Below are 26,308 nucleotides of genomic sequence, written 5' to 3' on the forward strand. Positions count from 1 at the left end.
TGAGGATTATATAGCATTTGTAAGCCTGGTGGAGCAGTAAGGCTAACAAGAAACCTTGGAGCTTTTAAAATTCTGCTTATCACACTCCCTTTGCCTGTAATTTTAGAGACTACATCTGGGGACAGTAGACTAAGCTAGGTGAAGGAGCTCCTTTTAAGTGCTGTCTTTATCAACATGCTTGATAGGACAACATTCTACCCAGGTCTTCAAACAAGAACTTTTTTTAAAAAATTGGTTTTATTAGTGGATGCAATTTAAATACAATGAAAGTCACTATTCTTAAGTGTAATATCACAATAAGTATGGACAAAATAGTCATGTAACCACTGCACAATCATGGTATAGCACTATCCCATAATCACTTAAGTTTTCTCATCTCACAATAAGAAAAACAAAATTTGTGGGCGCCTGGGTGGCTCAGTTGGTTAAGTGACTGCCTTCGGCTTAGGTCATGATCCCGGGGTCCTGGATCGAGTCCCGCATCGGGCTCCCCCTGCTCTGTGGGGAGCCTGCTTCTCCCTCTGTCTCCGCCTGCCACTCCCCCTGCTTGTGCGTGTGCACGCGCTCTCTCTCTCTGTCAAATAAATAAATAAATAATCTTTAAAAAAAAAAAAAGAAAAAACTTGTATCTATATAGGATGACTCATGCTAACCAAACTTCTTGTGATAATTATTTTTTCATATATACATATATCAAGTCATTATGTTGTATGCCTTGAATTAGTACAGTGTTATGTGATAATTATTTCTCAATAAAACTGGGGGGATGGTTTTTTGGTGTCCCTTTGGAATCAATCTGCCACCAACTATAGGAAACCACTGATGTGCTTCCTGTCACTATAGTTTTGTCTTTTTATTTTTATTTATTTATTTATTTAAGGTTTTTATTTATTTGAGAGAGAATGAGCAGTGGGGAGGGGCAGAAGGAGAGAGAGAGAGAGAGAGAGAGAGAGAGAGAGAAGCAGACTCACGGCTGAACAGGAATCCCATCGCAGGGCTCAGTCCCAGGACCTGGAGATCATGACCTGAGCTGAAGGCAGACGTTCAACCTACTCAGCCACCCAGGTGCCCCAGTTTTGTCTATTTAAAAACCTTATGTAGGGGGCACCTCCCTGGCTCAGTCAGAAGAGCATGTGACTCTTGATCTGGGGATCATGAGTTTGAGTCCCATGTTGGGTGTAGAGATTATTTATATAATTAAAAATTTTTAAAAAGTAAAGATTTTATATTAATCTATCAATTATATAATATGTAGTTTTTTTTAAATTTTATTTTATTACGTTATGTTAGTCACCATACAGTACATCATTAGTTTTTGATGAAGTGTTCCATGATTCATTGTTTTCGTATAGCACCCAGTACTCCATGCAATACGTGCCCTCCTTAATACCCATCACCGGGCTAACCCATCCCCCCACCCATAATATATAGTTTTTTGAGGTTGATGTATATCAGTAGTTTGTTCTTTTTTATTCCATATTGAGTCATATTCCATTGTGTGGATGTATCACAATTTGTTTATTCCTCAGTTGATGGACATTTGTGTAGTTTCTGAAAGAGATACCTTTAAACTTGTTGGAGTAATGTGAAAATTAAGTTCACAAACTTATATGCATACCTGTATAATTGGTTAGCCTGTCCTTCCTAGGGAGCCCTTCTTTCTGAATTGGCATATCCCTCCTTATTATGTGTAACTTAGCTAGTGACTATTTTTATATTCAAGCTTCTGAACATTGCTGAAGGAAATTAAAGTTTTGATGATTAATGTCAGATCAGTTTTTGGTCTCTGGCTTCAGCCAAGCTGTCAGTCCTGCTAGCAGTCCTTTTATGTCTTCATGGTCAGTAGCCTCTCTTATTGTCCACCGTGGAAATTTTCTTCAATAATTTCGCCCTTTATCTTTCTATGAAGATAATCATGATTTCATCATTATTTCACAGAGAAAATTGGGCTTACAAGACTCACATTTCCTCACATTTTCTGCCCCTAAACTTACAGATTTATAATTGTACCAATTTTTGTTTTCTCTAGTCTCAGAGAAGAATAGAACTTCCTCTATTCAAAAGTAATTTCTCCCATTCCGTCCTATTTGATAGTTATATTACTAATTGTTAACATCTCGTTTATTGGGTACTTGCTATATGTTAGTTGTCATTCTAAGTTCTTATATTAATTCTAATCTCACAACAGTTCTCTGAGGTAGATTCTGTTACATTCTTATTTTATATCCTACTGAGGCATAAAGAAATTAACTAGATCAAGCTTTATAGCTGCTAAATGATAGAATAAGTATCTAAATTTCTGTAGTCTAGGGGCGCCTGGGTGGCTCAGTTGGGCATCTGCCTTTGGCTTAGGTCGTGATCTTAGGGTCCTGAGACTGAGCCCTGTGTTGGGCTCCCTGTTCAGTGGGGAGTCTCCTTCTCCCTCTGCCCCTTCTCCCTCTGCCCCTGCTCATGTGCTCGCTCTCTCTTTCTCTCCCTATCCCTAAAATAAATAAACAAAATCTTTTTAAAAAATAAGTTTCTGTTGTCTGACTTTAGAGCCCACACTTTCATCTGTTTACTTAAGGGCGTTCTTGCCCTTGCTTTTTCTTCATTCCTAATGTTCCAGGTTTTCTTAAGTCATTTCTGTTTATAGAAATTCCTTTAGCAGTTCTTTTGGATCAGGCCTGCTAGCTATAAATCCTCTTATTTCTGATATAGTATTTTGGGTTGACGGTTCATTTCTTTTAACATTGAAAACTTGTTACTTCACTTCTCTCTGTCCTATGTAGTTTTTTTTTTTTTAATTTTATTTATTTATTTGACAGAGACACACAGCGAGAGAGGGAACACAAGCAGGGGGAGTGGGAGAGGGAGAAGCAGGCTTCCCATGGAGCAGGGAGCCCGATGTGGGGCTCAGTCCCGACCCTGGGATCATGACCTGAGCCAAAGGCAGATGCTTAATGACTGAGCCACCCAGGCGCCTCTGTCCTATGTAGTTTTTAAGGAGAAATCCTCACCCACTCAAATTATTTTTCTCCTGTAAGTAATGTCTTATTTTTCTCTGGATGCTTTAAGATTTTTTTTTGCTTGTCTTTAGTTTCAGCACTGTAAGTTGTCTTTGGCATGGATTTCTTTAGGTTTATTCTGTTGGTAGTTTGCTAAGTTTCTTGAACTTGTAGATTTATGCCTTACGCCATTTTTCAACCATTGCTTCTTCAGGTATTGTTTTTGTTTTTTGTTTTTTTTTAGCACTGTATTCTTTCTCTTCTTCTCTGGGTCTCTGATGACATGAATGTTAGATCTTTGTTCTTGTTCCACCAGTTGGTGAAGCTCTGTTCATTTTTTCCAGTTTCTTTTCTGTTACTCAGATTGGATAATTTCTATCCTGATTTTAGGTTTTCTTACTCTTGCCCCTTGCATTGTCATTCTGCTTGTTTGTCCCATCAAGTGTGTGTTTTTTGTTTTGGCAGTTGTATGTTTCATTTCTTGTGTTTCCATTTGGTTTTCTTTATCTTTTATTCCTTTGCTAATACTTCCTATTTTAACCTTTTTTCACCACTGTTCATGATACTTTTCAAGCACTTTTATCATAATTTCTTTAAAAATTTTTGTCATATGATGAGCACTGGGTGTTATATGTAAGTGATGAATCACTAAATTGTATTCCTGAAACCAATATTACACTATATGTTAAGTAACTAGAATTTAAATAAAAATTTTGAAAAAAGTTTTTGTCAGGTAATTATATCATCTGTGTCATCTAATCATAATCTGCTTATTGTATATTCCCAAGTAAATTGAGATTTTTGTGGTTCTTCATATGCTTGATTTTGGATTGTATCCAAAGGTTATCAGTAAGCCCAGGACTTTATACACAACTTAGGAGGTCATTTTCCTGAGCTTTGCCCAGGCTGCCGTTGACTTGATGCTTTTCTACTCCCTGGGGCTCTACTTTTCAGTCTTCTAGATATAAGCCTCCTATCTAGGATTTCTTCATCTCTGAAGCCAGGGTGGTGGGGAGGGGGGTGATGATGGAGAAGGGAGAGGGAAAAAAAGCCATAGGTTTTGGCTCTGCCTTTTTGGCACTTAGTGTCACAGACAAAAGTTCCCTTCCCTCAGAGTTTGCTTCCTATAAGCTCCCCATTGCTGTCTCAGCTGCTACCACAGCAGTGAGTTTTCCTGTGGGCTACAGCACAAAAGAAAGTTAAAAAGGAGAGAGAAAGAAAAAAAAAAGGAGATTTCCTCCTTTCTCCTTAAGTTTTCCAAAGAGTTCCCTCTGCTCCGTAAGCCAGAACTGGAAGTTTGTTTTTCTTTTCTTTTCTTTTCTCTTTTTTTAACCTGTCATCACCAGAGTGCTCAGTTCCAGGTTTTTGACCAAAGTTAGGTTTAGGCCAGAAGATACCATAGTTTAAAAAAAAAAAACAAAAAACTACGGACTCACCACATACTTGGTGATGGTACTTTGAGTTTTGGTGTTCTCTAATTTACCTGCTGCTATTTACTTTTCAGAATCCTCAAATGTTCTGTCCAGATTTTATAATTCCATTCAGTGGGAGAGGAGAGGTAGCATGTGCTCATTTCATCTTGCCCAGAACTGGAGCCTTGTGATACCTCATTCTTAGTATTTTCAAAACTAAATGCATTTAATTATTTTCAAACCTAATGCCCTTGCTGTATTACCGCATCTTACTATAAAGAATCACTATTAAAGATGACTTGAAACCTCAAAGGAGGTTTTTGGTTTGAGTTACTGGGAATTCAAGTGATCTTTCAGAATCATCCCTCTTGTCACTGGCCCACCCAACTCATATCCATCCGATCAGTGACCAAATTACATGTTTTCTATCTTCTGATTATCTTGTATCCTCATTTCTATTTTTATTTCTGCCCTAGTTGAAATTCTCATCTCTTGCTACTCTTTTCATCTCTTTACTTCTAATCTTGGATCTTTATTTGCTTTTTTAAAGTTTTATTCATTTATTTAAGAGAGAGAGAGAGAGCATGAGCAGGAGGAGCAGCAGAGAGAGAGAGGGATAAGCAGGACCCTCACTGAGCAGGGAGCCCAACACAGGGCTTGATCCCAGGACCCTGAGATCATGACCTGAGCCGAAGGCAGACTCTCAACTGACTGAACCACCCAGGCGCCCTAATCTTAGATCTTTCTAATGCATCTTTTACTTGAGCTGGCTGCCACAGTGATCTTTCCAAAGCAAAATTGAATGCATTGCTCATTTGCTTAAAGTTATTCAGTGGTTCTTTATTGCCTGGAGGGTAAATTAAAACCTCTTTAGCTTAGCTGGAAGCTTCCATCCTTTGGCTTTCTTACTGCTCTCGATTTTCTTCTCTCTTACTTTCTTCACCTCTTAAACTTCAGCAATACCAAAGCAATTTTTTTTACCAGATATCCCATCTCCCTAATCTTTTTGGAGAGTTTATAGTACCTTTCTGTTGCCTTGTTGACTTGGGCACTATTGCAGAGGATGTGGGAGAGATTCAGTGGGGAAGAGTAAATTGGTTTCCTGCTGTGAGAGGGAAGATGATTAACTATAGAAATAATTACCATTGTTATGTACAGTGTGTTATAAAGCTCACAAAAAGCTTTCTGATTTTTTTGGCCTTCATTTATCTTCGTAGGAACTTCAGAGTATAGACGTATTGTCATCATAAGAAAGGAGTTTATCAGCTCTAATAATTAGAGAGGTTTAGGGAGGAGAGAATAGGAGAGGACTATGGTAACATCTCAAGAAGTTCTTCAGAGTCTACCTTGAAAACACAATCAGAAATCTGTGGGAACACTCGTAGTGTTATGTGCTGTCACTCAATCCTGTGTCATGTAGGAAGACTCTCCTTAGCCCAGCATTGTTGATATTGGAAAAAGATCACTTAAAGTAAGTCTAACTAGAATAGAGATCCACATTTGGAGTAAAGAGTGAAAAAAAAGGTTTGGTTGGGATTTTACCTTGAAAAATACAATTTAAAAATTATTTTCTTTTGGGTATTATATGTAAGTGACAAATCACTAAATTCTACTCCTGAAACCAATATTATACTATATGTTAACTAACTAGAATTTAAATAAAAACTTGAAACAAAGCCAAAAATAAATAAATAGAGAGCCTGGAAATACATTCAAGAGACATGTGAAGAAATACTCCTACATCTGTGTGATGTTTAACTTACCTTTTGTTGTTTTATCTATTCCATCTTGGATGGAATAGATAAAATTTATTTTATCTATTATAATAGATAGATAAAATAATAAAAATTTATTTTTCTAAAAAATAATTATTTTATCTTATACTTTTATCAGAATTTTGGCTATATTTAAGTCTATATTAATTTGAAAGTAATTAATTTAGGGAGGATTGTAATTTTTCTGATAGAATTATATAATGAATACTGTATGTGTTTTATCAAATCCAAGATACAACTGTAAGGCATATTATTATTTTACATATGACTAAAAGAGAAAAAGTGTTGCCAGTTTAACTGATACGATACTTTTTGTTACGTAACTTTTATACTTGCTTTTAGATTTGTATCTTTTAATTATATCATTCTTGTGAGTCCATAAAAAGGAAAATATGAATGAAATAAACTGATAAAGGTATTCATTCCTAAATCTACTTCATATTTATAATTTGACTTTCCAGTCGTTTCTTTTTTTTTTAATTTTATTTTATTATGTTAGTTACCATACAATACATCATTAATTTTTGAGGTAGTGATCCACCATTCATTGTTTTCATATCTGGTCATTTCTTATTTATTATTTATTTAAGATTTTACTTTTCATTAGAGAGAGAGAGAGTGCACGTGCACACAAGCAGGGGGAGTGGCAGGCAGAGGGAGAAGCAGGCTCCCCACTGAGCAAGGAGCCTGATGTGGGCCCAGGACCCCGGGATCATGACCTGAGCCGAAGGCAGACGCTTAACTGACTGAGCCACCCAGGTGTCCCGTCATTTCTTTTTTAAATTAGGGTCGTTGATGTTCATGTTTTCTCAAGTAATATTATCCTCTATGACACCAAGTGCATTGAGATTTCAACATTTCTTAAGAGTACTCCAGTTTTGTCTCTTGGATTTTCTCTGAAGGAGTTAACATCAGTCTGCAAGTTTTATTGCTAGCATTTTCTTGTTCTTATTAAAAGAAATCAATGGAAGGTTTTCAACTAGCAGGGGTCATGTTTCCTTTTGAACAAGCCCATAAGTAATTTCTTATATCAAAACTTTAAGGGGTTACAGTTGTCCAGTTATGACACCAGGAAGGAAAAACTAACAAAATTTAGATATCACTCAGGCATAACATTTATGTTACAACTGATTTCTGGCCAACAGTTGATGAGATTATAACAGAGTATAAGATGCCATTGACTATAAGATGTACCCCATTTCAGAGATGTTAAAATGTTAAAAATTATTCATATTAGAATTGATGAAAGATGGTGCACCCTTCACTTCATGATTTTACATGTACTTTTATAATATAAGAGAACTACTTTTTAAAAATGGCTGACACTTTGACAGTTTTCTAAAGATCATTTCTTAATTTTTTAATAACCAAAATATTTTGAGGAATCAACATTATAATTCTTTGCAGTTTTCTTTTATTCATTTAATTTGTCCTGTCATATGTATAGATGATTTTGCATCTGATTTGAACAGTTTTACAATATCACTCTCATCATCTTTATGAAATCCTTCATCTTTGGCAAGATTTGCAATTTCCATTGTCATTCATTTTGTATAACATCCAACGGTCAGGGAGAGATTGACCAACAGAGACCTTGATGTGATGAATGTGAATAGAAACTGGTGTTAAGTGGGGATGTAATAATACCTGGGAACTAATTTTACAGTGGTCGTTTGGGGCTGTGACTCTTATTTACTTCTCGAATTCAACATTGTAACCAGTTAAATCTTTAACTATACCTAGAGCACAGTACAATAATGAATATTTATAATAACTCTGACTCTTCAAGAAAAAAATTAACATCCGTGATTTAAGGCAGCAATATTTATTGATAGATATTAATAGTCACCATTTGTACAGTTTGAAAATGTACATACATTTATCCTGTGGTTTATCCTTATAACCATTTAAAATCTCCATTTTGCTGATGAAGAGAAGCAGTTTTAAAGAGGTTGTGACACATGCAGGTCTCAAACCTAGTAAGTGTTTTCTAATACTTTAACAAATCACTTTATAAATAAACAAATCTAAACAGTTAAGATTAAGTTCTGAGTATTAAAAATCCTTTGAAATTGGAAAACTGCTGTAAATTATTTGCTCAGTATGTTTTATTAAGTGCTTTGGGAAATCATAATGAATTGTAACATTGTTTCTGTGGCAAAATGAAATTGAAGTCCCTGACTTATAATAAGCATTTGGAACATAAATAATTTTTAGGTTGAATTGAAATTTAAAGAAAATGTGGATTTCAAAATAATTTTATATGCTTGCATATGAATTCAAAATTCCCCTGTTTGGGTCACTGAAATTTTCAAAAAATAAAAAAATGAAGTCTTCAAAAGTCAGGGAAACTAACAAGGAAGACTTCAGCCAAATGGTTTGCTTTCTTCTAAACAGTATGAATAAAAAGTAAAGTAACTGAGAGTCTAATCCTGACAATAATTCTTTGGATAGGAATTATTATTCCAAAGTTACAGGTTTTGAAACCAGCTCAGAGTCCTTAGTACTCTGCCTAAGATCACATAGTATACAGAGGCAGGATGTAAGCCCAGTTGTGTGAATTTGGAGATGATGCTTTTAGCTATTTTACTATTGCTGTTTGTTTCTTTTTAAATCTCAGATTAGTATTTGCTTTAATTTAGGTAGAACTTGTAGACACGATAATTTTGTAGAGCAGGTGTAGACAAACTTTTTCTGTAAAAGGGCAAGTAGTAAATATTTCAGGCCTTACAGTCCATATTGTGTCCTACAAAACAAATGGGTGTGGCTGTGCTCTAGAAAAACTGTATTTACAAAAATGGCAGCAAACTAGATGTGAGCTGGGTATTATAGTTTGCTGATTCTTTTTAAAAAGTATTGTAATAGCAAGTTAGTTCTTCAATACTAAGTTGTTTATTTAAAAAATTTTTTCAGTTCTCTAAAAAGTATTCTCTTATCCTTCTAAAATAAAATGTTTGGTACAAAGAAAAGAATATATGTAATATATGTAAATTATGAAGCAAAATATTATACTCAGGAGGGTAGAGCACTAAAAGGTTCAGTCTATATACTGCTCTCTAATCTAGGGATTGGCAAATTTTTTCTGTAAAGGGCTAGATAATAAATATTTTAGGCTTTATTAGCCATAAGGTCTCTGTCATAACTACAAACTGCATTGTGACACAAAAGTAACCATAGACACTGTGTAAATGAATGAGTATGGCTGAGTTCCAGTAAAACTTTATTTATGAACACTGAAATGAGCAAGGAGCCTGCTTCTCCTTCTTCCTCTGCCTGCCACTCCTGCCTGCTTGTGCACGCTCTCTCTCTGTCAAATAAAATCTTAGAAAAAAACAAAAAAAAACTATACTGTATATAGACTGGGGCTTGGTTTTTTTCATTCAACATTATTTTTCTAAAATTCATTCATGTAGTTGAGTATAGTTGTATAATATTATTTTGTGTGGATATTACCACAGTTATTAATTCTCCAGACAGTAGGTATTTATTGAGTTGGGTATGAGTTCTACTTTGAACATTCTTGTACATGTTTCTTGGTACACATGTGCAAGAATTTTTCTTGGTTATCAGTTTTCCTCTGTTGAGTAACTTAGAAAAACTTCCGAATTATTTCCCTTGAGAAATGTTATTTTTTATTAACTCATCTTAAATCATTCTGTATTTACTTATACTAATGGAAAAATGCCTTAAAAATGTGAAGTTAAGTGTTAAACATTTCATTCATTCTTTCATTTATTTAATATTACACAAACTTTATTGACTCTTTTGTGCCAGCAAGATTTTGTAAGATAAGCAATAAATAGACAGTTAAACCAACAAATAATAACAGCAGCTGTTTACTGAAAGCTTAGTATGCTAGGCATTATGTTAAGTATTTTATATACATTATCTCTGTATTAGTCTTCTAGGGATGCTATAACAAAATACCACAAACCGAGTAGCTTAAACAACAGAAATTTATTATCTCACAGTTCTGGAGGGTAAAAGTCCAAGATCAGCATGTCTACAGGGTAGGTTCCTTCTGAGGGCTACAAGATAGAATCATCCATGCCTCTTCCTTATCTTCTGGTGGTTGGCTGGCAATCTTTAGCATTCCTTGATATTAGAATCATTACCCTGATGTCTGCCTGCATTTCACATAGTGTTCTCCCTGTATGTGAGTCTGCTCCAAATTTCCCCTTTTTATAAGGACATTAGTTGTATTGTATTAGAATCCACTCTAATGATATATTTTAACTTGATAAATATTCTGTTTCCATAAGGTCAAATTCTTGGGTACTAGGGGTTAGGACTTCAACATACAGATTTTGGAAGAACAGTTCAACCCATAACAGTCTCTTTTAGACTTTACAACAGTCCCATGTAACTGTTAAACCTTAATGATACTGGTCCTATCATACAGTATACTGCATTACAAAAACCCTAGCTGCTAAAAAGTCCCTTAAGCACAGTTCCAGAACAAGATGACATAAACCCTCTTTTCCCTGCTCCTCCCTTCTAAATAGAATTAAATACCCTGGAAACTAGTTAACATACAACTGTAGTAGGATTCTATATGCTAGAAAGAAGAAGATGAACTAACTAGAGACCTCAGGGCTTAAGAAATAGCAATGTGGTTCCCTGGGGTTTCTTTTTATCTCCCATATATTGTGGGCTGGGTGTTAGCCATGCTTGCCTCCCAGATCCACCATAGACAAAAAAAGCAAAAACAAAAACCAAAAGTCTGCTCTCACTTGCCAAATTACTAGGAAAGTGGAATCTCAGGATCTGCTAAGCAGGATCCTGTTGTAAGCTCTGGGTAACAATGAAGCCTCGGGCGCCTGGGTGGCTCAGTCGTTAAGCGTCTGCCTTCGGCTCGGGTCATGATCCCAGGGTCCTGGGATCGAGTCCCGCATCGGGCTCCCTGCTCGGCGGGAGGCCTGCTTCTCCCTCTCCCACTCCCCCTGTGTTCCTGCTCTCACTGTCTCTCTCTGTCAAATAAATAAAAATCTTTAAAAAAAAAAAAACAACAATGAAGCCTCAAGCTGTCCAACCTCATTCCACAAGTAGAGCATGGGCAGGTGACTTGGAGGGCAGTTTGACCCATCAGTGGCAACAAAGCCTTGGACATTCCCAGTTCCACTCAACAACTAGGGCACTAGCAGGTGATTCCATTTATCCACAACAGAGTAGCAGCCATGAGGCCTTTGTATCTCTGTACCCTCCACCTAGCAACATAAGAAGACCCAGACCAAGTGTCATCTGCCTCCCACTCTCAGGAGATCTTCCAGTAACAGCAGGTGGCTCAGGGAGGCAACTTCCATTCTCACAAGATAGCACCAGGAGAGACTGAGCAGGAGCACCATCAGCACCAGAACAGTGAAGCAGATTAGAATAATATTACAAGGGTTCAGGAAAGCAAACTGTCATCAGACTTAAAGCCTACAAAGTAGGCCAGAACCTAAATGCTAATCCTAAATGGAGCTATTGCCTGCTAAAATTGAAGGTATTAAGAGTTTTCAAATAATTAAAGTATTCAGGGCGTAATAAAAAGACACTTGTCATACCAAGAACCCGGAAAACCACAACCTGAATGAGTCAGGCCACAACGCTACCATTTATCAAGATGAATTACATATTGGAATTATCTGACAAAGATTTTAAAGCTGCTTCAAACAAATGCTTCAGCAGGCAATTAAAACTCTTTTGAATGAATAAAAAAAAAAGGAAAATCTCAGTGAAGAAACAGAATTTATAAAAAATAACCAAATGAACATTATATAACTGGAAGCTATAATAACCAAAATTTAAAATTCACTGGATAGATTCAGTGGTAGACTGGAGATGACAGAAGAAAATTTTTCAGTCTAAAGGATCTGTGGAACAATAAGAAGAGATTTAACATTTCTATCATTGGAGCCCAAAGGACAAGAGAAAGAGTGTGGGACTGAGAAAACTATTTGAAGAAATAGTGGCTGAAAACTTTCTACATTTGGCAAGGGACATAAACCTACAGATGTAAGAAGCTCACCAAACCTGCAGCTAGGATAAACAAAGAAATCTTCACCAAGCAATATTATTAAATTTCTGAAAGTAAAAGACAAAACAATTCTTTGTATATTAATAGAGAAATGACATATTACCTATAAAGCAGCACCAATTTGAATGACATCAGATCCCTTGTCTGAAACTATGGAGTACAGAAGGAAATGACAGCAATTTTTAAGTGCCAAAGGAAAAGAACTGTCAATCCTGAATCCTGTATCTGATTAAGCTGTCCTTCGAGAATGAAGGGGAAATAAAGACATTCTCCTCAAACAAAGTAAACTAAAAGAATCTCTTGTTAACAGAGCAAGTAAAATTGCTAAGGACAAAGAGACTAAGAGAGACATTCTATAATAATAGAATCATTCCTATAAGAAGTTATTTCAGTCTTAAATGGGTATACGCCAAACAATGGACTTTCAAAATATATAAAGTGGAAACAGCTGAAAGGATAAATCCACAAGTATAGTTTGGGACTTCAACACCCTACTTCTCAGTGATTGATAGAACTGCTAGACAGAAATTAGCAATGATACAGAATACCTAAGCACCATCAGAAGCTACCAAGTTCTACTTTACACTTGGTAGATCATTCTACCCAACAATAGCACAATATACTTTTTTTTTTAAGCAGAAATGAGTTTACATGCATTGAGACATTCACCAAGACAGACTGTATACTCAATCATAAAACCTTAAGGAATTCAGAAGAATCAAAATTACAGAGTATAATCTTTGAACATCATGGAGCCAAAGTAGAAATCTATAATAGATGACAGGAAAAGTCTACAGATTTTAATTAAAAATTAAAACACTTATATAATAAGATGAGGTCAAATAGGAAATCTAAAAGGAAACTTAAAAATACATAGAACTGAATGAAAATAGACACACAACATATTAAAATTTGTGAGATGCATCTAAAGCACTGCTCTGAAGGAAGTTTATAGCACTAGATGCATAGAAAAGAAGAAAGGCCTCAAATCAGCACTCTTGAGTTCCTACCTCAAGATGCTGGAAAAAAGAAGAGCAAAATAGACCCAAAGCAAGCAGAATGGAGGAAATCATTAAAAGTAGAAATGAAATTGAAAATGGGAACACTATTGAGAAATTTAATGAAACAGAAAGCTGGTTCTTAGAAAAAATTGAATGAAATTGATAATCTTGATTGACAACAATAAAAACAAAGATGACATAAATCACCCATATCAGGAATAAAACAAGGAATATTACTACAGCTCTTTTAGGAAATTCAACACCTTAGAAGAAATAGACCAACTCTTTGAAAACTACAAACTACCAAATTGGAATAGGTACCTTAAATAACCCTGTATCTTTTAAAAATAGAATTTGTGATTTAAGAGCCATCAGAAAAAAAAAAAAAAAGAAATCTCCAGGCCTACCTGGTTTCACTGGAGAATTTTACCAAACATTCAAAGAAGAATTAACATCAATTTGATACAATGATACAATCTTTTAGGAAATAGAATATTTCCCAACTCATTTTGAGGCCTGTATTACCCTGATACCCAAGCTAGACAAAGCACAAAAAAGAAAAGTACAGACCTAATATATCTCATGAACCTAGGTGCAAAAATCTGTAATAAAATTTGGTGACTCTAATCCAAACATGACCAAGTGTTATTTAGTGTGGAAATGCAAATCATGTTTCAATATTAGAAAATCAGTGTGAGCTACAATCTCAATAAGTTAAGAGGAAAAATCATATAATCCTATCAGTTGATGCAGAAAATCTTTTGACAAAGTTCATGACAAAAATTGTCAGTAAACTAGAAATAAACGGTCACACCCTCAACTTTATAATAGGCATCTCCAAAAGAAAAGAAAAGAAAAGAAAAGAAAAACTTAAATCTAACTTCATATAGATAAAAGCTAAATGCTCTCCCTCTGAAGTTGGGAAAAAGGGAAGATACAAGAGGCAAGGCAAGAAAGAGAAATAAAAGGCATACAGAGTGGAAAAGAAGGAAGGAATAAAATGATTGCTATTTCCAGTTGACATGATTATATGCTTAGAAAATCCCAAGAACTACAAAAACTCTCCTAGATCTAAAAAATGAGTTAATTATAGTTAATAGGATACAATAGATTCAATACATACCATGAACAAGTGTATAAAAATATGATACCATTTGCAGTTGCTTCCACAAAATGAAAAAAATTAATAAAACATGCAGAATTTATGCAATTAAAATGACAAAATGTTGATGAAATCAAAGAAGACCTAAATACTTGGAGAATCATACCATGTTCATGAATTGGAAGATTCAATGTAGTAAAAATGGCAAGTTGTCCTAAATTGATCTATGTTTAGTGCAATTCCTAGTAAAATCTCAGGAACATTTTTTATAGATATAGACAGACTTATTCTAAAATGTATATGAAATGAGAAAGGTCTTAAAATAGCCAAAACAGTTTTGAAGAATTAAGTGGGAAGAATGACTCTTCCTTATATTAAGGCTTACTTACAGCTATAGAAATCAAAACAGTATAGTACTAGTGGAGGGATAGATACATAGATTAATGGAACAGTATGCAAAATCCACAAATAGATCTATAATTATATGCCCCACTGATTCTTGAAAAAAAAGAAAAGCAATTCATGGAGGAGGGATTGCCTTTTTAGTATGACTGCTTGAGAAATTGTGCTTCCATTCATAGGCAAAAATATGAACCTTGACCTAAACCTCACACTTATAAAATAATTAAAAGAGATCATTCACGCTAGGGGAAAACATAAAATTGTAAAACTTTTAGAAGAAGGAGAAAATTTCAGCCCTTAGACTAGACAAAGAGTTCTTAGATTTGGTGTCAAATAAAAGGAAAATGTTATAAATTGGACTTCATCAGAATTAGAGACTTTTGGGGCACCTGGGTGGCTCAGTTGTTAAGCATCTGCCTTTGGCTCAGGTCATGATCCCGGGGTCCTGGGATCGAGCCCCACATCGGGCTCCCTGCTCAGCAGGAAGCCTGCTTCTCCCTCTCCCACTCCCCCTGCTTGTGTTCCCACTCTTGTTGTGTCTCCCTCTGTCAAATAAATAAAATATTTTTTAAAAAAAGAATTAAAAACTTCTGTTCTGCAAAAGATCTTGTTAAGAGGAAGAAAATACAGATTACACATTGGGAGAAAATATTTGTAAACCCTGTATTCAACAAAGGGCTTGTATCTAGAACACATAAAGAATCACCAAAACTCAACATTAAAAACACAGAATCCAATTAGAAAATGGGCAAAAGACAGGCTAAACATTTCATCAAAGAGGATATACACATAGCAGATAACATCATTAGCTATGTGGTAATTGCAAATTAAAACCACATTAATGTATCATTACATACCAATCAGAGTGACTAAAATTAAAAAGTGATAAAAACCAAGTGCTGGTGATGATGTGGAGAAACTGGATCATCCATTGTTGGTAAGAATGTAAAGTGATACAGCCATTCTGCAAAATAGTTTGACAGTCCCCTTTAAAACTAAAAATGGACTTACTGTAGGTAATTCTACTCTTGCACCTATGTCCCAGAGTAAAGAAAATGTAATTTCACTCAGACACTTGTACATGAATTTTCTTAGCAACTTTAACTCTTAATACCCAAAAAGTTGAAACTATCCAATGTCCTTCAGTGAATGAATGAATGAACAGATTATGGTGTATCTATACCATGGAATATTGCTTAGCAGTAAAATAGAACAAACCATTGATTTATACATCCAATACCTTGAATGAACTGCAAGGAATAATACAAAGTAAACACAGTCCATCTCAAATGGATACGTACTGTATGATTCCAATATGTAAATTTTGTGAAGTATAAAGATGGAGAACATATTAGTAGTTCATGGGTGTTAGGTATGGGAGTAGTGACTATGGCTGTGAAGTATATAGTAATAATACGACTGAGTATCTTGGTGGTGGTTACATAAAGTTATATGTGGTTACATAAAGTTGTATGTGTGACAAAATTGCATTAATACAGATACACAATATGTGCATGTATAACTGCTGGAATCAGTTTCCTGGCTTTGATAGTGTACTGTAGTTATGCAAGATGATAAAATTGGGAGAGGCTGGATGAAGGGTCCATGAAAACTCCCTGTACATTTTACCTTTCTGTGAATCTGTACTATTTCAAACTGAAATGTTAAAGAAAAATTGCTTCAAAGTAACTCAGATTTTTCTACTTAAAGTTGTCGAATACCATGAAAGGAAGATATAGTCTATAGTGATACTCAGATCTCCTCCACCCACTCTTCTGTAACTGTAGATATTTCCATTCATCTTTTCATAGTTCACCTCACATCTTTGCTCAGCCTTGCCTGTTTCTTGTTTTCCTTTACCTTCCCACTCTCTGACTCACATCTCAAAAGCTCAAGGAACTAATAAGCTAATGCCAAGATCCTTTTGAAGAGGGGAAGAAACTGAGTGGGCAGTAGCCTTTGGTCAGGCTCCAAGAAGAGACAGGCAGAGCACATTCGTATAATAATACTTTTTATTCTGACATACCCACAACGTAGGCAGTATTATTATGCCCAAACTTACAGCAAGTTTAAATAATTTTGCTGAAGGTCAGCAATGGTTATGTGACATTGACAAATGTGTGAACCAACAGAGTTTGAAGTCTTTCATAGTCCATGTTCTTAACCATCATAGTATACTGCCTGTCCACCATTATAATATACTGATGTGCACTACTGCAGACTGTATATATAAAAATGGTATGGCATGTCACACTTAACTGACTGGAGGAGGTATGAGCAAGGCTTTCTCCATGGGTGAAATGTTTGATTTGCATTTTGAAAGATGAGTAGAGTTAGCCATTTTAAGAAGATGAGTGAAATCATGGCATAGTCTATAAACCACAAGTAGTTGTCATGGCTAGAATATAGGCATTGGTAGAGATGAGAATATTAGATATGGCTAGGTCACAAATGGCCTTATCTGCCATGCAACAGAATGGGATGTATTCTATATTCATATATTATGAAGATAATGGGAACCATTGAAAGATTTATGTGGGCTTTGATGTGAAAGAAATTGTTAAAAAGGTTACTCTGCATTGTAGAGAATAGAATGGGGTAAGGAATAGACTAAGAGGTGTAATGATAAATTAGGAAACTCTTGGAAAGTCAGAAGTCAAGAGAAGAGAGCATGAACTAAAGAGCAGAAACTAAAGGGATAGTTAGAGAGTTAGGAGGAGGTGGATTAGTAATTTGACAGTCATTTGTTTTTGGTGGAGTAGAGAAAGAGGCAAAGATAACTCCCAGCTTGCTGACTTGGGTGGCAGATTGTGATCAATAACTAAATTAGGAATAAAATCATGTAGTAAAAAGAATGATGAAGTCAGGTTTACAAATTGTTTGAAGTAGCTTTGCTACATAAAGAGTGGAGTTGTCCAGAGTTCAGTTGAATATACATAGACGTTCAAGAAAAAAGGACTGCAAGGTTGATTGAGATTTGGGAATTGGCAACATATTTGTTAAAGCCTGGGAATGAGAAGAGAAGAAGGACCAGAGGATGAACCTTGACAAAATATTGACATTAGTGATGAGCCAAGGAAGAGAAAAGCCTGGGAAAAATAGTGAAGACTGATCGGAAGAACCCAGGAGAGAGTGCTGTTATAAATATGAAAGAGAGGAGAGATTTTTTTTTAATGTGTGAATTATAGAACACTCTTTGGTGGAATATTATGGATACTGTTTAGTCAGTTAAGAATAATGTTTTTAAGAAAAAAAATAATGTTTTTAAGGATACTGAATGTGAGGAGAGACTCAGAATATTAAACATAATATGCTGATTAATATTAAGGTAAAATCAGAATAACTATAGTAAAATCCAGTTTTGTAAAGATAAAATGTGTATGTATTTATACATACGAGGAGAAGGAAATTTGGAAGTGAATAACCTTAGACTTTAGGTGCTTCGGATTGTCAAATTGTGAATGATTTCTAAGTTTTCTACAGTGAACATATGTTTTTATGAGAGGAAAAAAATATATGGATTCAGTCAAACTAATTTCCAGTGGAAATGTTAATTGCAAAGTTTACTCAAAAGGGTCCATTTGAATTGTGAACTAGGAAGTCAATGGTAACCTTGAAAATTTTCAGTCTTAGTGGGATCAGAAACCAGATTGTAGTAGGTTAGAAAGTAAATAGGAAAAAAAATGTAAATAGGAAGCAGGAAAATGGAGGTTGTGAATATAAAAAAGTATGCTTTCAACAAGCTGATGAAAAGACATTAGATAAGGAAGTTAGACACTGATGATTTTTTTAAGGAAAAAATCTTAAAGTATAGTTGTGTGCCGAAGGAAGAGAAAATGGATAGTTTGACAATCTGATATTTTTTGGAAGGATATTAATAATTTCTAATGACATAATTCCATGTTTATGCTAAACTGTTTAAAAAATGATAACAGTTTGTGATTGAATGTGATCATTTGCTTTATAGTAAAAGGACATGCCCAAGTGTGGAATTTGAGTTCAAATATTTAATATTGTGTCAATTTAGTATGTAAACAAATGTGTAGAAATGATCGGCCCTTTACAGAAAAAAACTTTGATTTGGGTTTAGCTAACCTCCAAAGCAGTTTTAAGAACTTGATTACTTAAATGACTAATAAAAACATAGCTGGTCTCTCTTTTGAATAATTATGTATGGGGTTTAATTGCTTCCTTCTGTTCTCAATGAATGTATTGGTTATATTGATATAGGAAAATGCCAGGGTTTATCAGCTAGAAATGATCAGTGGAAATATCAGAAATAAAGTGGCACCTGGATATTCCTAGGTAAGATGCTAATGTAGCCTTAGTCATTCTTTAAACTTAGTACATTAAATGATGAACAGGGAATCCTGCAAAACCTGGCAGCTATGTATGGAGGCAGGTCCAGCTCTTCAAGAGGAGGGAAGCCAAGAAACAAAGAGGAAGAGGTATGCTTCCCGCATGTTCGCTACCTCCGTCACATAGCCATTTTTGAGTTTATTGCCTTCCTTTCTTGCATGGTTTAAATTCTTAACAATTATTTAAGGATTTTGTAGGTCTAGAGGGACCTGTTAATATAATTTGACTGACATGCTGTGTCATAATTTTGCCCCATAACTGATATTCAGTATTCTGAGTTCAATTTCTTTTCTTTTGATAAAATTAAAAATTTATAATTATGTGTTTCTTTTCAGAAATAAGTTGATCTAAATTAAACACTTGAAAGCTAATATTACATTTCCATTAACCAGATTTTGAAACTTTTATTTCTTGTATTCAGATTAACACTTTTCTTTAAATTAAAAAAAAATTTTAGCAATAAAAATGTTGATAGTTTTTTCTTTAAATTAAACTGCTGTATGTTTTTTTTCTCTCCTTGTAGGTTTATCTGGCAAGACTGAGGCAAATAAGACTGCAGAATTTCAATGAGCGCCAACAGATTAGAGCCAAACTTCGTGGTGAAAAGGCAGGTTGAAAAATAATTTTTTAAAAAAGTAATTGAATGACATTATAATAGATTAAGATTAAAAATGCTATGTCACTAGGGCACCTGGGTGGCTCAGTCAGTTAAGCATCTGCCTTTGGCTCAGGTCATGATCCTGCAGTCCTGGAATAGAGCCCCAAGTCAGGTTCCCTGCTCCCTCTCCCTTTGCTCCTCCCCTTTCCACTTGTGCACTCTCTCTCTCTCTCTCTCTCTCTCTCTCTCTCGCTCGCTCCTAAATAAATAAACAAAATATTTTTTAAAAATTAAAAAATAAGAAATGCTATGCCACTGACATAAAATCTGATGGAGTTAAAGTCAAAGATCATTAAACCATGCATAGAAATAAAATACATTTTAGATGTGGGATTTAAAATTGATAAGACCATTTTTCCAGAGGAATTCTGAGAGGAAAATATAAGTAATACCTATGGCCATTTTATATCATTCTATTTTTGTCTTTTTTCCGTTCAGTGTCCGTAAGTTAGTAGTTGTGGATAGTTCACTTGTAGCACTTGAGAGAAAATTAGCAATGTTGAGCAGTTTACCATTTTATATTTTTAGGTGTTAGTTTATTCATATTATCTTCCACAGAGCTCTGCACTGAATTCAAGGGTCTGTCCTAAGTGGTTTGCTTATCTACTTACCTTGTAGAAAGAAGCTGATTATTCCGAAGAACAAGAAGGAAGCGAGGAGGCTGACATGCGGCGTAAAAAAGTTGAAGCATTTAAGGTATAGACTAGAAATATACAGTTTTCTTTGAGAAGATTGGAACCTGAGGTGGAAAATTGTGTTAAGTTTTGCATAGTTATTCTTTTGCCTTAATTTTTCATTCCCCTTTATCCCTCACTGTTTGGTTTCTGAAAAATAGTGTCTTCCTCTCTTCGTATCCTGATTTGATGAAATCATGACAGAAGTATATGAAACTATTACACATGTAATCTTAAAAAGAAAAAATGGTGACCTTAAAAATGAAAAATGTAATTGTCCATTTCTGTGAAGACAAATGAAGTCTGTATATAATAACCATAGTTTAAAATTTTTACATTTGTATTTCCATTAGAATGAGCCTGTATTTTTATTCAACAAATACTTATTGAGCAGCTGCTGTGTGTTGAGCCCTGGTTTTGGTGCTAGGGATATAGACTGAACTTCTATTTTTACTTGAGAAATTCTCCCCGACCCCCACAACTCCTCCTTTTTGGCTAATAAGTAAATCATTTTAGAGACCTAAAACAAAACAAAAAAACAACCTATACCTTTCTTTCTGGTAACGAATTTTGTTGATTGTTTTTATTTTCAGGCCCAAGCAAGTGCACGTGCTGCTGTACTAAAAGAACAATTAGAACGAAAGAGAAAGGAAGCATATGAGAGAGAAAAGAAAGTATGGGAAGAGCATGTAAGATTTAGCTCATATTCTTGATCCTGGTCATGTTAGTGTTCCTATATCTCTTACTGGCTAGTATGTCACCATTATAATTTTGTAATTGTTTTCTTTCCCATTTTTTATTCTCATTCATTCTCCCTCTCCCATCTCCTCCCCTGGCTCTCCCTCTCTATCACCCTCTCTGTCTTTCGTATTTAAGGATGATCAATATGGAAGTTATTTTGGGGTTTGATTTGGGGTGAGAACCTAATTTACTTATTCTAAAATGAGTAAGTTTTAAAATAATGTTTTTATTATTGCCAAGTAACTAATCAAAGTCCCAGCATCACTTAATGTCTATGCTTTCCTTCTGCCACTGATTTATAAAGCTACCTTTATATATTAATATAAATGCCTATATAATTAATATGAATCAATATTAATATAAATTATTAATATAAAAATATAAATACCTATATATTAAATTCTTATACAAACTAGAGAATGACTCTGTAATATACATGCATCAAGCTCTCTTCTGTTCCATTACTCCATCTGTTCTGCCACTACCCCATTGTATTAGTAATTGTGGATTTTGAATATATTTAAATTTCTGATAGAGTTTTTCCTTCATTTCCTTTTTACTCTTCTTTTTACATTGTTTTCCTTAGTTGCTTGCCCTCTTTTTCTTTGCCAGATACGTTCCTGGGTAACTTTTGTCTCTCTCTCCTGTTGAGGGGCGCCTGGGTGGTTCAGTCAGGCATCTGACTGGATTTCAGCTCAGATCATGGACTCAGGGTTGTGAGATCAAGCTTTGCATTGGGCTCCTCACTCAGTGGGGAGTCTGCTTCTTTCTCTCTCTCTCTCTCTCCTTCCGCACTCTCTCTCCCTTTCTGTCTCTCAAATCAGGAAATCTTGAAAAAAATTCTCTTTTAATTTTTATCAATATTACCTTAAACCTACAAATTAATTTATTCAGGAGCGTGTTAAGTATCTACATTTATTCATTATTTCTTTTATATCTCTTACACAATTTTGATCATTTTAAGGTCATACTTGTTATATTTCTTGTCAAGGTTATTTAGTAGTACCTAATTCTTTCTGTTTTAGAAGGGTTTTTTTCTTTCCCTGACAGAATATTGCTGATATTTGGAGAAATCGTTGGTTTTTGCTTATACAGTGCTTATTCTACCAATTCTTAGTTAATTTTTTGGATTTTTAGTGTACAGCTGTATCGGTGGCAAGTAGTCATGATATAATATCATAACAATAATTCCTACAGTTTATTGTTTATTGTATGCTAGGTACATTATAACCACTGCACATATTTTGCTTTGCTTAATCTTTACAACTTTATAAAGCAGATAGAAAGGATAAAACAATTAGGTGACGTTATAATTCCAGTAAGTATGGAACAGGGATTTGAACCTGGGGCTGCCCAGTATTGAAGTCTTTATTCTTATGCACTCACCTTAATTTCGCTTGCTTTCTTTAAGCTGTACCTTATATTATTGTTTTACTTTTATTACATTGGCAGAACTTCTAGGATAACATTAAACAATAATAGGGATATTTTGTTCCTATTTTTAATGGAAATACTTTAGTCATTTTTCTGTTATGTATGGTAAAATAATAAGGAATATAATTATATCTAGGATTTATAGTTTTTATCAAAGTTATGTTTTGGAGTTTGATCAAATGTCTTGTGTGTTTCTTCTTAATTCACCAATTGAAGTAACATATAGGGAAATTCTCTTCTTACCAGCTTCCTAATGAAAAAGAACCACTTAGATATAAGAGAATGAGTGAAAGAGACAACTCCAAAAGTTAGAATAGGTCTAAGGATTGTTTGATAATTCCTTTTTGTTTTCTGTTCAAAGTAATTTTAGGTAATAACTGTTCTGATTTGTTCATCCTCTGTTAGTTACATTTTCCTCTTAAGTTTTAAAAGTCTAGCAGTAGAGAAATCTCATCTTATTCCCCCTTTTTCTTTCCTGACATAACATGGACAAAGTTTGAGTGTGAAACAGTAACTGTGGTAATGTATTTCATCTTCCCCAAGAGTGTCTAGAAATTATCTCCTGGCTCATTGACCAAAATTTACCTGGCTTTGGATTGCTATATTTTTTAAATGTTTTAAACCCAGTGTTCCTTAATTCCCTCTTTTTTTCCCCCTTATTTCAGATGTAGTAGCATGAATAGGGCAAGAGTATGAGACAGTTACAGTGCTAACTTCTCGGCTCTTCCTCAAGAGAAAGTTTTAGCAACCAAATTTGTCAGAAGTAGAAATAATTCATCTTCATAGTCAGAACCAGTGATTTCTTCTGTTACCCAAGTCCCTTTAAGCTTACCTTAAAAAAAGGGGCATGTGCCCCTTTGAATCAGATATTTTGCATCCTTTGGCTAAATACCTAGTAGTGCAATTGCTGGGTCATAGGATAGCTCTATTTTTAATGTCTCGAGGAACCTCCATACTGTTTTCCAGAGTGGCTGCATGAGCTTGCATTCCCACCAACAGTGTAGGAGGGTTCCCCTTTCTCCTCATCCCTGCCAACATCTGTTGTTTCCTGAGTGGTTAATTTTAGCCATTCTCACTGGTGTGAGGTGGTATCTTATTGTGGTTTTGATTTGTATTTCCCTGATCCTGAGTGATGTTGAACATTTTTTCATGTGTCTGTTAGGCATTTTTATGTCTCCTTTGGAGAAGTGTCTGTTTATGTCTTCTGCCCATTTCTTGACTGGATTATTTGGGTTTTTTTGGATGTTGAGTTTGATAAGTTCTTTATAGATCTTGGATACCAGCCCTTTAAGGACCACATATCTTTCACTGTTTTATCAAAAGTATCTTTGACTAACAAATGGTAAAAATCACTGCCTTAATTATTCTGATTCTTTGGCATGTAGGACCCATTTTATAAAATTTTCTCTTTGACATACTGCAGTGTAAAAATTATGGTACAACATGGGATTTTAATATGAAGAAAAATTTTCATGTGTGGTGTTATTCCCCAAAATAATATAGTATTGCCTTTCTCAGTTGGCATATATACTCATATTCTGAGTGAAACGTAAGGAAGATAGCTTTTTAAGAGTAGCAATGCATTTAATAATTAAAATTAAATGAAAAACAGAATTAATTAAGGAAATTATTGATTTGCTGAGAGGCTATTTTTGAGTATGAGGAATTCCTTTTTCATTGTGTTTATCTCTTTTCTTGTCTATTTCATTTTTGTTTCTATCTTTGTCCTGTTCTTTGGCCCTGCCATTAAGTTCTATAGGGCTTCCTTCAGGGTGGAGAACTACTTCCCCCTTCTGGCCATCCTGGAGTGTTCTTATTTGTAGACATTCTTACAAATACATTATAGCAGTACTAGTTGATAAAAATTATTCAGAAAAAATACTTTTATATTTTTCGTTCTTCAGAGATAAGGTTTTGAGAGGTTAAATGTGAATTTAATAAAATTTAACTGTGTTGTATCTTTAAGTTATATAAAATTATGTGTGAAATTACTCCATATTCAAAATATGGAATCAGGCCATTTAATATTTTCCTAACACAAATAAAATCTTTAAATCATTCAGCATATAGAGTTGAAATAGTGTTTGTATTTATGCTTCAAAAATAGGTAAACCAATAGTTTCATGTGTTTATAAACCTGGCTTCACTATTTGGTGAAATTTTGCCTTTTGTCATTTGGTGGCGCTGCTGATTAATTTTTCAGCAAATTTAAAGAGATACAATTGACAGATTAAAAAAAGGCAATTTTACAGTGATAATTAAAAGCCTTTTGTGGTGTTATAAGCAATGTAGAAAAGTCTTGAATTTATGAACTTAGTGAGAAAATGGCTGGGAAAAATAGCTCCTAAAGCAGTTTATTTTTTTAACTTGACTAATGAAACTTTCAGGTCAGTGTTTTATTTCTGTTACAATTTTTTTTCAACTTTGGATTTTGAAAAACTGTGCTTAGAATGATGTAACTAGGTGATCAATTTTAATAAAACTTTTTTTTTTGAGGCTTTAATGTTTTTATCTTCTGTGAAACTTTGTTTTCTTAGTTTCATTTTTGTGTCTTTTGTCATATTGGATAAACTTTCTGAATTAACTCAGTCTAGTGTTTTCTCTTTTGGCAGTTTAAAAATAAGTTATTTTCTATCTCAAGATCTGGTTAACACTGAATAACCTTGACATTCAGGTTATGAATAATATATTCATGATGTTTATGTAGAAGGCCCAGCTTCTATTGTACTAATCAGTTCATGGCGTGTGTTACCTGGGCTTCTCATGATGTTCCAACACCTCAGTAGTTACTCTGAATTACCTTTATATTTTTGTTAACTGACATAGTTTTGTTATTAAGTAATTGGAAGACTGAGTAGGGCAGTCTGTTTGTTCCTTGGTTTAGATTTCATTGTGTCTGACTTTCTCTGTGTTTATTATTTCAGATTCTTATGATCTGTTTAGTTTAGTTGACCCATGGGAGAGACTAGTATATGTTTGATTATGGAATATAAGCATTTACTGAAGTCTGCTGAAGGTCATTATTATCAAAGTGCCATTAACTTTGTCTTACACATTGAATCAGATTATCTTAGATAATAGACTGTATACCAGTCATTAGCCATATATATGGCAGCCAGATTTTGATATAGTACAAAGCAAATTCTTAATAGTAATAAGTGACATTTTCTTCATTAAAAATGTCTTCTCTTGATTAAAAGAAAAGATGTGTTTCTATAGATTCAAAGATGAATAGTATGAAGAGAATTTAGTAGAGATTTTCCATGTTTTAGCATAATCCCTACTGTACTGAATTTGATTATCTTTGGTCTAACTCATAGGACTTTATCAGTAAACAGATTTTTGTCTCTTACTTTAGGTTTCTCTTAAGGTTGAGATTAATATAGAAACATCTCTATTTCATATACTTTAATTTAATAATATAAGGTCAAGATAAAGGATTTTCAATTCCCTTATGTGACTTTTGCCATTCTTTAATAAAGATAAATATGCTAAGTATTCCCTAAGGGTTGTTAAATTTTTCTTAGGCTGTATATCTGCACTTTCAGAGAGTTATGCCAGCAGTTTAAATTGTGTATGAATTATGTGTTCTTGTGTATAAGCATTACAAAGAAGTATAAAAGAAATGTAATAAATTGAAGCATTCAGTATAGGTGACTTTTTTCTTTTGTTAAGAGTTTCCTTACAGTTCCTATTAGAAGCATCTGCCCAGTAATTTTGGAAATGACTTTGAGATCATCTTCA

At 34.4% G+C, this 26,308-nt stretch overlaps 1 protein-coding gene across 1 annotated transcript in view; it reads left to right on the forward strand.

The window, feature by feature from the left end:
* Positions 1-26,308, forward strand: part of NEK1 (NIMA related kinase 1) — a 216,482-nt gene that overhangs the window by 99,556 nt on the left and 90,618 nt on the right. Inside the window, exons 19-21 of the mRNA XM_088021009.1 lie at positions 19,581-19,664; positions 20,334-20,411; positions 20,983-21,078. Of these exons, the coding sequence (XP_087877135.1) occupies positions 19,581-19,664; positions 20,334-20,411; positions 20,983-21,078 (258 nt within the window). The remainder of the gene's footprint in view (positions 1-19,580; positions 19,665-20,333; positions 20,412-20,982; positions 21,079-26,308) is intronic.

Source organism: Eumetopias jubatus, unplaced genomic scaffold (genome assembly GCF_037043125.1).
Source record: "Eumetopias jubatus isolate StellerSeaLion01/CBP00866 unplaced genomic scaffold, mEumJub1_p1.0 scaffold_2, whole genome shotgun sequence".
Lineage (NCBI taxonomy): Eukaryota > Metazoa > Chordata > Mammalia > Carnivora > Otariidae > Eumetopias > Eumetopias jubatus.